At 62.4% G+C, this 12,708-nt stretch overlaps 1 protein-coding gene across 1 annotated transcript; it reads right to left on the reverse strand.

The window, feature by feature from the left end:
- Positions 1-1,792: 1,792 nt before the first annotated feature.
- On the reverse strand, positions 1,793-7,157 carry LOC116820810 (glutathione hydrolase 6). The gene is given in 6 exon segments (XM_075067471.1): positions 1,793-2,202; positions 2,205-2,293; positions 2,530-2,888; positions 2,891-2,976; positions 5,655-5,914; positions 6,919-7,157. Coding segments are annotated over 6 exon segments (1,443 nt in total).
- Between the last annotated feature and the right edge of the window lie 5,551 nt (positions 7,158-12,708).

Genomic DNA, 12,708 nt, shown 5'->3' on the forward strand with positions numbered 1-12,708 from the left:
AGCCAAGGATGCTGGGAGCTGCCCACTGCTCTGGGGGTGCTGCCAAGGCCTGAGGGAGGAAAGGCTGGAAAACTGGATGCAGACGCAGGCAGCGTGGCCCTGGGCTGAGCCAGGGCAGGAGGCAGGGGCCGTGCTACTCCTGCGTGGAGAGCTGGCTCCCAGCTGCATGGGGGCACCCTGGGCGAGTGCAGGGCTGGGAGCCCGAGGGCAGGGGCTGGAACGGGACCAGCAGATACAGCGACCGAGCAGCCAGATGATCCTGCCAGGCTGGGCTCCGGGTGGCACTGAGCCACAGGCAACCCCATTGCCCTGCTCTGGCAGCAGGCCAGGGCCCTGGGGACCTGCTGCCCCCATGGCCTTGGGCTGCCAAAGGCCTCCGGCAGGCCCCAGATGCGTCAGTATCACGCCCAGGCTGTGATGCACACAGCTGTGCTGGGCATCTGGGCTCCCCATACAATGGGGCAGAGACGGGCACCAAGTCCAGGGAGGTGTCTAGTGCCCCACACATGGGCACCGCCCAGAGGGAGCCGCTCTCGCCTGCTGGCCCAGTGACCCCGCTCAAAGCCCCTTCCCCCGGGGACAGCCGCGCGCCCAGGCAGGAGCAGCCACCCCTCCTGTCAGCACCGACACCATAGCACAGCACAGCCTGGCCCAAGAGCCTCCATGCAGCCCTGCCCCTCGATGCCCCCTTGGAACATCACATGGGGGAGACTGAGGCCGAGGGAAGGCCTGAGAGATGGTGGGAATGGAACCCAGGTGTCCGGGCTCCCTCCCTACTCCCCGTAAGCACTGGGCCACCCCTTGGCCCCTGAGACAGGCATGTCTAGATCCCAGAGCAGCGGGCACCACCCCAGCCAGGGGGAAGGGCAGGGGTTACAGCAGCTTGGGGGCAGGTGGCCAGGCAACCGGGGCTGGTCCCTTCCCTTGTGTCCTCACATTAGCCCCCGGCCAAGGACCCCGAGATGCCCCAGGCTCTCCCGGGCTGAGAGCTGCTGGTTGGGTGGGGGATTCATCCCAGGGGCTCCCACCTCCCTCTCCCTGGCTGGATCACCAGGCCCCTGGGCTGGGGGCAGAGAGGCCACAGGGCCAACGTGCCCCAAGCGACACACTAGGCAGCTTGGCTCCCACTGGGTTTATTTCTCTTCACAGACACACCAGAGAGAGCCCACAAGCCCCCCGCCCCGAGCCTGTGCCACCAGCCAACCCATCTCGCCATGGCTGGGGGGAGCACCTGCCACTTCTCCCCATCCGCAGCCCATCTCGCCAGCCCCAGAGCCCTGCTGCCCCATCCAGCCCTTAGGAAACATCCTGGCGGGGCCAGTGCACCGCCAGCCTCCTGGGACCCCCAGCCAGGCTCCGCTCAGCCAAACCGCCGTGCGCTCATGGGACTGCGGGTACAGCCAGTGCCAGGGTCGTGCCCACCACCAGAGCTGCAGCTCCCATCATTCCAGGACCCAGGAGAGTCTGGCAGGGATCAGGAGGGGGGCACTGGGGCCGGCCCCAGAGAGGTGCCAGGCAGAGTGGAGAGCAGGGAGGAACCAGCCCCCACCTGGCCCGATGGACAGGGCAGCAGTCCGACCCCCCGTCACAGGGGGCCCTGCATAGCTCTGCCATACCAGCAAGGGGGGAAAAGTGCCTGCCAGGAGTGCGGCACTGGCTCCTGGGCGGGGGAGTTCAACCGGGGCTGCCAGAACCAGCCACTCACCCTGTGCCCCTGGCACTACGTGGGCAGAGCCAGCTTGGGGCACACGCCAGTGCCGTGTGCCCCAAGCTCTGAGCAGGGCCCCTGGGGCTAATACCCCTCGTGATGGCAGCACATGGCCGGGGCGGCGAAGGCACGTGCGTGCTCACTCTGTGATGCCACATGCAGTACCCAAGGGCCCGCCTGCGGCCCCCACCCACCACTGGACACATTTGACGGGGTGCCCAGCCCACAGCCCTGGGAGGCCCCATCCCCCCTGCCCCTGAGCTGCAGCCGTGGGCCCTCCAGCGCCTCCTGCAGGGGCTGCCCCAGGTACCCCTGGTTTATAATGTCCTGGGCCTGGGCCAGGGGGGCCGCACTGCCCCCTGGGGCCCCCAGCCCCACCACTGTCCCCTCTTCCCCCAGGCTCAGCACCATGGGGCAGGCCCAGGAGAGCAGGCCAAGCCCCGCGGGCGCTGTCAGGTCACTCAGCACGATGCCCGAAGCGGGCGCCAGGAATCTGAGCCGGAGCTGTTGAGAGAGGCTGAGAGCAGCAGCACGTTCCCCTGGCTGTCTGCCACTGCCAGGTGGCTGCCGACGGGCAAGGGAGCCCTGCCAGGGCGAGGGAGCCGGGCTGAGGGGCCCCCAGCCACAGCCCCCACAAGTCCCCGGGAGTAGCTACATGAGGCCGCTGTCAGGGCCCTCAGGCAGGGCTCAGGCACAGCCCTGGGCTCGGCTGCCCGCACCTCCTGGAGGACTCTGGTCAGCAGGCTGCCGGCGGCGGGGGCCAGGGCTCCATGCAGCCAGGTGTCGCCCAGCTGCATGGCCGGGGGCTCTGCAGCTCCAGCCCCAAGTCCCCCATGGCCTGCGGGAAGGGCTTCCGCTCGGCAGGGGGCAGGTCTGGGGCCAGGGCCTGGGGCAGGGCCTTGTCCCCCGATGCCACCGTCCGGAGCAGGGCCACCAGCTGGGGCTGGGTGACCAGCGCGCCCTGGCCCTTCAGCTCCCCAGCCCCGTCGCAGAAGAAGCTGCAGAGGCCTGAGGCCTTCACCGCCCCCACGCTCTCCTGCAGGGCCGCAGCCAGCTCCCGGTCCATGCGGACACCTCGCTGCGCCAGAGCCGCCGGCCCCTTCAGCAGGCATGGCCGGGCCAGGCGGCCGAAGTGCCGGTGCAGCAGGTGCAGGCCTGGCAGGGCCACGGGGAGCCCGTAGTGCCGGGAGAACCAAGGCACGGGACGGCATTCAGTGCCATGGTGCAGCTCGACAAGACATTGTGCAGCAGGGCGGACAGCACACCGCCTGCAAGAGACAGACCGCATCAGCGCCTCCAAGATACCCCCCACTGTACCCTCCTGCCAGCACCCCGAGACATCCCTCCACTGTACCCCCTGCCAGAACCCCGAGACACCTCCCAATGGTACCTCCCATCAGTGCCTCTGAGATATCCTCTCAGTGCCCCCCATGCCAGGACCCTGAGACACCCCCCCACTGGACTCCCAACAGCACCCCTGAGACACCGCCCACTGTACCCTCCTGCCAGCACCCTGAGACATCCCCCACTGCACTCCCACCAGAACCCCCGAGACACCCCCCACGGTACCCCCCCATCAGTGCCTCCGAGATACCCCTCACTGCACCCCCTGCCAGCATCCCTGAGACACCGCCCCCACGGTACCTCCCGCCAGCATCCTTGAGACACTCCCCACTGTGCCCCCTGGCAGCACCCCCAATACCCCCCCCCACTGCATCCCCAAGACACCCCCCCCACCAGTACCCCCTGAGACACCCCGTCACTGCACCCCCACCAGCACCCCAACTGCAGCACCTCAGACCGTGTCAGGGTCCCTCTCTAAGAGCTCGCCGAGGCCATGCCCAACCCCCCCCCCCATCCCACAGCTCTGGCTATGTGGGGTGAGGGGGACCCCGGGGCTGACAGCTCCCCATGCAGGGAGCAGTGACCCTAGGTTTACAGGCCTGGGGGCAGCTCCAGCCCTTCGCCCTCGCCCCGCACTCACCCAGCCCCGCGGCATGTGGGTGGACCAGCCGCAGGCAGAGTGCAGCTGCAATCCTAGCATCCACCAGCAGGTCCTTCCCAAGGCGGGAGCAAGTCTCTGCAAGGCACCGACAGACCTGGGCATCAGGGACGGGTGGCACGGGCACTGTGGGGCCAGTCTGGCATGGCAGAGCTTGTGCGACCCCCCTGCCCTGCACTCCCCACATCCTTCTGCAGGGGGTAGCATGGGCCCATTGCCCTGCCCACACCCCCCCGCCCCACTCCTCATGGTCCTCGGCAGCCCAGCTGTAACATTCGGCAGCCCAAAGCAACTCCCTGGCACCCCGCAGTTCCCAGGGCGATAGGGTTATGGCATGTTCCCTACAGAGTATGTCACGCAGCAATCAATGGAAAAGTTCAGGTTTGCTGAATATGATTAGCCTGGCTCTGCGTATGCCTCATTTTTCTATCTAAAGTTATGAATATTGACGATGTGCCAATATTTCAGAGGTCTTTGCTCCGAGGGAACACCCACCCGTGGTTCACACCCAGCCTGGCCAGCACCTTGTGGACGAACCATTTGAGGGGAAGGGCCATTAAGAAACACAATAGAAGAAGCTTCTCCCCACCTGGGGGGCCTTCCTGTGGATGTGGATAATGGCTGCTGTGACACAGGGAAGCATATGAGGGCAGATGGCCAGATCACGTGACGCTGGACTCCATCTTGTGCCTGTATCTTGCCACAAACTGTGCTGGGGGCTTCTGTTTGGGACAAGGACGTTCCCTCCACATGGGAGAAGCTATAAAAGGGGGAAGTGACGTCATCACTTGGCCTCACTCCCCCCATCCCCAACTCAACACCTGGAAACGCAGCTAGAGGGAAAAGCTTTGGAACATGGGAGGGGACCCGGCTGGAAAGGAGCATTTCCGACCTGTGCATGGAGGATCTAGGAAGTGCCTGTACCATCAGGGAGAGACACTGCTGGAGTCAAATCCTGCCTAGGGTAGTGTCAAAGTTAGACTCAGGACTCACAGTTTGTCAGCCCACTCTGTTTCATTAGCACAGCGCTCTGCTAACACACCCAGATAATGTGAGCACCGTGCAAGACCCAAACAGTCTTATTTATACAGATAAAAGGGGGAGCATTTAGCAAGATAACAAAGGAAGCAGAATCTGATAAGTTTACCTGGGCTAGCCATGCATATCTGATTTCCTTACTTAACTATTACCGATCTTCTGTTAATGTTTCGCCGTTAGCACCCTTGTTTATGCCTAATGTTTCTTTTCCTGGCACCTGTATTTCAACATTTCTTATTTCTGCTTAAAGGTACATACAACATTTCTTTAATCCAGTCTTATTTTTACAATATAATTAATTCTACTTTCACAGTATAGAACTCAGATTGCGTTGTTGTTTTATTTCTTAGGTAACCAACTCTGATCTGTTCGCTATTACTAATAATCACTTACAATCTCTCTCTCTGTAAGTAGTAAATCTGTTTTATGTTTTTTACCTAAGACAGGTTGTTGTTTGAAGTGCAAAGGGAAATCTGCTCAGGAACAGGGGCTGGTGCATTGTCCTCTCCACACTGAGGGAGGGCAGACAGGGTAATAACTTACACTGATCAGGCTTCTAACCCAGGCAGGACGGTACAGCTCTGGGGTCCTAGGCTGGGGGGCTCAGGGGAACTGGCTGGAGTCTCTTTCTTGTTGGTTCATGAGTGGCTGCTGAAAGTATTCATGCAACTCAGCTGGGAGTGTCCCTGTCTGTAAGTAGCTGTGTGAGTGCAGGACCTGGAGGGGTCTGCAGCTTGTCACAGCATCCCAGTGCAAGAGGGAGCCCAGGTTTGGTGAGACAGGGCTCAGCAGTACCCCAGTTCCACGTTGTACCCCAGGGAGCCCATCACAGTGACCCGAGAGGTAGCCAGCCTGAACACGGCAGGAGGAAGCGGAGCCCTCTGAGGGCCTGTGCCTGATGCTCACTTGAGCTGGTGATGAGGGTGGCATGATGGTAAACGCCCCGTGCATGCACGTGAGCCACAGATGGGACGTCTCCAGGCTCCTCCTGTGCCCTCATCTGCCCGGTGCCATCATCCTGCCTGTGAGCCTGGGTGCCGCTCAGCCGTGAGGACCTCCCGGAGGTCATCTGGTAAAAGGCCAAGGCCAGCGCCAGCAGCATCAGGGCCGAGGAGATGCGGGTGCAGGTCTCCCGGTGGTGCTGCTGAAGCACCCGCAGCGGGGATCTGCAGAGAGGCAGAGAGAACAGAGCAATCAGCCCCCGCGGCAGCCAGACAGCTGTGCAGCCTGTGCTCCGGGTCGCGCCCGGGAGGGAGGCTCCCGGCAGACTGCGGGGGGCGCCGGAGAGCAGGATGGAGGCAGCCGCAGAACTATGGGAACACGGGCAGGAGTCCAGGGGTGAACAACCGGGGGTGGGTCAGGACGCAGGGGCATCAGTAGAGCTAGAGGTGCAAGGCTCGGGGAGCGGGGGGGCGTCAGGACAGAGGGGCACCACAGAGTGGTGGTGGGGAGCCCAGGGCTGGGATAGTGGGGGTGGGGGTCAGGAAGGAGGGGCACCACAAAGCTGGGGGGAGCCCAGGGCTGGGGGAGCCCAGGGGGTCAGGACGGAGGGGCACCCCAGAGCTGTGGGGGACCCCAGGGCTGGGGGTCAGGACAGAGGGGCACCGCAGAGCTGTGGGGGGAGCCTAGGGCTGGGGGTCAGGACGGAGGGGCACCGCAGAGCTGTGGGGGGAACTAGGGGAGGGAGCCAGCTCCACTCGCCAACCTGTCCCTCTGCCCCAGGAGGGCTGGGAGATCTGCTGCTGCCTAATGGGATTAGTGAGGCCCATGCAGCTCCCTAATAGGATTACAGCCAAATCCACCAGCCGCCAGGAGCTGAGCTGCAGCCAGGGCCAGGGGCTGACAGAGCTCGGAGGGGCTGAGTGGGAGAGGGCTCCCGCTGCAGACGGGGCAGGGAGGAAGAGGCAAGGGGTGGGGCAGGCCACCCGATCTGCACCCACGCAGGTACCTCACGCCTGGTGCAATCTGGGGAGGGGGGAGCTGGGCCTGGCACCAAAGGGCTGAGCCACCCGTCCAGAATCCAGGCCAGGGAAGGGGCCAGCTGAGCCAGTGTCCTCATCCCCCTCCCCTGAGGCCAAGGACATAACCCTAATGGGGCCCGGGGTGTTGTGTGTCACACGTACCCCTTCCCTGCCACTGGCCTGAGCGCTCCCAGCAGCACAGCCAGCACCTCGCTGGGGCAGACACGGGGCCCTGCTCCAGGCCCTTCCCGCTGCAGCTCCCTCGGGCTGCCTGTCTGGTCCCGCCCCAGCAGTGCCCAGCGTCAGGCAAAGCCACGTAGCTTGCGGCAAGGCCAGCGCCCGTCTGGGACACGGGCCCATCGGTGCCACTGGCACAGCACTCGCTGTACTTTCCAAGCTCTCCGTCCTCAGATCGGGCACCTCGCTGCAGCTCCCGCCCCACTGCCATGGTGCCTGTCCCAAAGGGCAGCAGGCGAGGTGACACTCAGGACCTTAGAGACGTGCCCACAGCAGGCAAGACTGAAGGGCTAAGAGAACTTCTTTGTTGAGACTTATGCCCTTATGGTCCGGGACTGAGAGCGAGTCACCAGGGAAGCACATGTCCCGGTGCTGTCACCCCTCCCCGGCTACCCCGTGCTGCAGTGTATTGCTCCACTGTCCACTGCTCCAACACCCCAGAAAGGTCTGGGGGTGAGATTTCTGGGGGACCCAGTGACTGGGGCTGGATCCCACAGGGGACACTGCAGGGCCTCGGGGGCTGGGTGGATCTGTGGGCAGCCTGCAGGGCAAAGGCAGGGCTAGTGCAGCCCAGCGAGAGGGCTGGAGGTCTAGGGGTTGCAGGGAACTGGCATGACCCCCTCCCGCTGTAGGCAGGGGAAACAAGTGACTGGGGTGCCCCGAGAAGCGTCACACTGTCATCCAGCCTGGCATACAGGCCAGGCCCCCCAGTGCCAGCAGGCAGAGGGAGGCTGGGCCGTTCCAGGCACTCCCCTGCAGGGCGACTGCCCGCCCCGCCGAGCTCCCCCTGTGATGGAGTAGGGACTGTCTATGTGGGGAATGGGAAAGCAGGGGAGGACTTTAGGTGATGGACAGGTGCTCAGGCTGTAACCCGACCCGGCAGGGAGGAGGGGGGGGCACCTGGGTGGAGGGGAAGAGAACAAAGGATTCGGCCGGAGGAGGAGAGGCAGGACAGGTTGGGTTTGGGGCTGTGGGCGGAATTCAGGGATCCTAGCGGGATCCAAGCACCCTGAAGCCCCCAGAAGGACTCGATGGAGGGGTCCTGACTGTGCCTGCAAGCTCTGCTGTAACCTGTGTTCCTGTTGTCCAATAAACCTTCTGTTTTACTGGCTGGATAAAAGTCACTGTGGGTCCCAGGAAGAGGGGTGCAGGGAAACCCAGACTCCGTGACAACTTGGTGGCAGCGGCGGGAGATACTGCACCCCGTGGACGGCGCTTCCTGCAGTAAGTGACTGGGGAGCAGTAAAACGAAGGGTGATTAACCCCTGGGAGTGTGGGCCCAGTGAGAAGGACTTTGCAGTAACAGGGTCCCCGGGGATTGCAGCGAGCGGTCCCAGGGGCGGAGGAGTCTGCAGCTCGACCCTGGCAGAGAGGTGGTGACCTCAAGAAGGGCTGGTGCACTAGGGGTCCCCCGGAAACCGTGGGGAGCGGCGAGCACACCCGACCTGTGAGTGGCCAGCAGGAAGATGTATGCCAAGCGGCGCAAGTGTGACCTGCTGGAGCTGTGCAAGCAGAGGGGGCTGCGCACAGGGAGGCTGACCAAGGACCAGCTGATTGCCCAGCTGGAGGAGGGAGACCGGAACCCTGTCTCTGAGGGAAGCAGCCTGGCAGATGCAGCGCAGTCACCAGTGTCTGTCCCCCCGGGGAGTGGTCAGACCGGCGGATGAGGGCTTCCCGAGACCCCCCTTCCTAGGCCTAGGGGAAGGGCGGGGAGGAGCCCAGCGAATGCCGAGGGCACCGTGACCCCCCGGCCAGGCAGGGGATCCTGGCAGCGAAGCTCACCCCCAGCAGGGGATCCTCGGCGACGCTCGACAGCTGTGGACAGCTGTGGCTGGAGCTTGAGACTGGGAGGAGCTGGTTAAAGAGGCAAAAGGAAGTTGAGACAGGAGGAGCTCGAGTTAAAGAGGCAGCGTTGAGCTGGAGGAGAGGAGAACAGCGTAAACATGAGAGAAGCCAGCACCAGCGTGAGCTGGAGGAGAAGGAGAACCAGGAAACATGAGCTGGAGCTGGCCCGGCTGAGGAGCCGTGAGGCCCCGGCTGCGGTGAGTGAGGGGGACCCAAGCCTACACACGAACTTTGATAAGCGCTTGCTGCCCCCGGCGTAAGGAGGGGGAGGACATAGATACCTTCCTGACGGCCTTTGAGAATGCCTGCGAGCTGCACAGGGGTTGGCCCTGCAGACAGGATCGCAGTTCTCACCCCCTTACTGGACTCCACAGCCGTGGAGGTGTACAGCCGACTGAAAGGGGCGGAGGCGGGGGACTACGAACTGTTCAAACAGGCCCTGCTCCGCGAGTTTGGGCTGACTCCTGAGATGTACCGGAAAAGGTTCCGGAGTCAGCGTAAAAACCCGTGAGATCACATACCTACAACTGGTCAACCGGCGCAGGGGTATGCCCGCAAGTGGACAGCTGGGCCCAAACTAAAGAGGACTTGCTGGACCTACTTCATACTGGAGCACCTGTATGAGCAGTGCCCGTCCGACCTGAGGCTGTGGTTGAGGGACCAGAAGCCGGAGAACCCGCAGCACGCAGGCCAGCTGGCCGACCAATTTGTGGACAGTCGGGCAGGGGATGGCAGGGAGGAGTCTCGAAGGAGCAGGCCTGCCTCAACGCAGAGAGAGAGTCATCATGGGACCTCCCAGCGGGGGCCTATGGAGAACCCCCCCAAAAGGGGAACATCCAGTGTCAGGTCCCTCCGACCCATTCCAGGGGACCCACGAGACATGGGCTGCTATCAATGTGGCCAACGAGGCCACATACGGGCCCAGTGCCCAAGCTCAGGGACAGACCAAGCAGACCCAACCCGCAGAGGGTGGACTGGGTAAAAACCCAATCGGAAGAGGGGCTACATTCCCGGGAAAGGGGGCTGGCAACATACCACCTATGAAGGAGGGAGGAGGTCCCCAGGTCAGCTCCTCTGGGGGGCTGGAAGCGCCAGCCTCCGGTTCTTAGTTTACCGGGTGGGCGCGGGGCTGCCCTCCGGAAAGAGTGCCTTGTTTCCCTGGAGGTAGATGGGAGGGAGGTCACTGGGTACTGGGACACACGGGTGCAGAGGTGACGCTTGCCCGACCCGAGGTGGTGGGCTCAGATCGGATGGTGCCCGACACCTACCTGACCCTGATGGGCGTGGGCGGGACCCCATTCAAGGTGCCCGTGGCAAGAGTACATCTGAAGTGGGGGGCCAAGGAGGGCCCCAAGGACGTGGGGGTACACCCACATTTGCCCACAGACGTGTTAATGGGAGGGGACCTTGAGGACTGGCCTAGTAGCACTCAGAGTGCCCTGGTCGTGACTCGTAGTCAGAGTCGGCAAAGGGCACTGCACCCCGACAACGGGAAGGTACTCGGCCCGAGGTGCAGGACCCTAACCTGGGGGGCGGGGAGCGCCCAGGGGCAGGGCTCAGAGAGGCTGCGACCTCAGACCCAGCCAGCAAGAGAGAGCTGGTCCCCATCCCTGTCCCAGCTGCTGAGTTCCAGGCGGAGTTGCAGAAAGATCCCTCCTTGCGGAAGCCAGGGACCGGGCTGACCTTAGTGCGGAACAGACCCTGAGGAGAGGTTGCAAGGAGAGGTTCCTGTGGGAGAAGGGGTTCCTGTACCGAGAATGGGCTCCCCCAGGGAGGTAGAGTCATGGGGGATCAGGAGGCAGCTGGTGGTTCCCCAGAAGTTTCGCCACAAGCTGCTGTACCTGGCCCATGACATCCCTCTCGCAGGACACCAGGGAATCCGGCGCACCAGGCAGAGGCTGCTACAGAACTTTTACTGGCCTGGGGTCTTTACCCAGGTCCGACAGTACTGCCAATCCTGTGACCCTGCCAGAGGGTGGGGAAGGCCCAGGACAAGGGGAAAGCAGCCTTGAGGCCTTTACCCATCATAGAAGAACCTTTCCAGAAGGTGGCCATGGACACATAGTGGGACCTCTCAGCAAGATGACCCGGTCAGGGAAAAAATACATCCTGGTGGTGGTGGATTTTGCCACTCGCTACCCCGAGGCGGTGGCCTTGTCCTCTATTGAAGCAGACACAGTGGCAGATGCGCTGCTGACAATTTTCAGCCGGGTGGGGTTCCCCAAGGAGGTCTTAACGGATCAGGGTCCAACTTCATGTCGACCCTGCTCCGGTCCTTATGGCAGAAATGTGGGGTGCAGCACAACTGGGCCTCAGCGTATCACCCCCAGTCCAACGGGCTGGTGGAAAGGTTCAACGGGACGCTGAAGATGATGCTAAAAACATTTATGAACCAGCACCCGCAGGATTGGGACAAATACTTACCTCACCTGCTGTTCGCGTACAGGGAGGTACCCCAGGAGTCTACCGGGTTTTCGCCTTTCGAACTGTTGTATGGAAGGCGAGTAAGGGGGCCCCTGGACCTGATGAGAGATGAATGGGAGGGGAAGGCCACTCCCGAGGGAGAGTCAGTGGTGGAGTATGTCCTGACCTTCCGGAAAGACTGGCCGAGCTCATGGGCCTGGCCAGGGAGAATCTGGCCCGAGCCCAGAGGAAGCAGAAGGTCTGGTATGACCGCACGGCCCGGGCCCGTGCCTTTGCCACTGGGGATCAGGTGATGGTTCTCATCCCCGTGAGGAAAAAAACAAACTCCAGGCCGCCTGGGAAGGACCCTTCAAGGTTATCAAGCAACTGAATGAGGTAAACTATGTGGTGGAGCTGTCAAACCGGGCACATCACCGGCGGGTGTACCATGTGAACATGATGAAACCATACTATGACAGGGGGAATGTGGTGTTGGCCGTGTGTGGACACTGGGAGGGGCAGGGAGATGACCCTTAGTGGATCTATTCCCTGGGACAAAAGCTGGTTCCCCCCTGGAGGCGATTCCCCTCTCTGATCAGCTGACCCTGGCCCAGCACGCTGAGATCAGAGGGGTGCTGCATCTGTACCGACAGCTGTTTTCCAACCAGCCTGGACGCACTAATTTGACTGTCCACAGGGTGGAGACGGGTCACATCCCCTATAAGATGCTCCCCTTTTCGGGTCACTGGTAAAACTGCCCAGGATCTGGAAAGAGAGGTCAGGGACATGCTGGCTTTGGGGTGTGATCCAGCAGTCTTCCAGCCCTTGGGCCTCGCCAGTGGTGCTGGTCCCCAAGAAGGATGGGTCAATCCGGTTCTGTGTGGACTATCGAAAGCTCAATGCCATCACCGTATCTGATGCCTACCCCATGCCCAGGCCTGACGAGCTCCTAGACAAGCTGGGAGGTGCTCGGTACCTCACCACCATGGATCTTACCAAGGGCTACTGGCAAGTGCCGCTGGACGCAGATGCCAGGCTGAAATCGGCCTTTATCACCCCTCTGGGGCTCTACGAGTTTCTGACCCTGCCCTTTGGCCTCAAGGGAGCGCCGGCCACCTTCCAGCGCCTGGTGGATCAGCTACTGAGGGGGATGGAGAGTTTTGCCGTGGCCTATATTGACGACATCTGCGTCTTCAGCCAGACCTGGGAGGACCATGTGTCCCAGGTTACACAAGTCCTGGACCGAATCCGGGAGGCTGGGTTAACCGTAAAGGCTGAGAAGTGCAAGGTGGGGATGGCTGAAGTATCTTACCTGGGCCATCGGGTGGGGAGCGGCTGCCTGAAGCCGGAACCAGCCAAGGTGGAGTGATCAGAGACTGGCCTGCTCCCCAAACCAAGAAGCAGGTCCAGGCCTTTATTGGGATGGCGGGTACTATCGAAGGTTCGTGCCCCACTTTAGCGCCATAGCCGGCCCCATCACTGAACTGTGCAAAAAGGGGAAGCCAGACAAGGGA

Source organism: Chelonoidis abingdonii, chromosome 6 (assembly GCF_003597395.2).
Source record: "Chelonoidis abingdonii isolate Lonesome George chromosome 6, CheloAbing_2.0, whole genome shotgun sequence".
NCBI lineage: Eukaryota > Metazoa > Chordata > Testudines > Testudinidae > Chelonoidis > Chelonoidis abingdonii.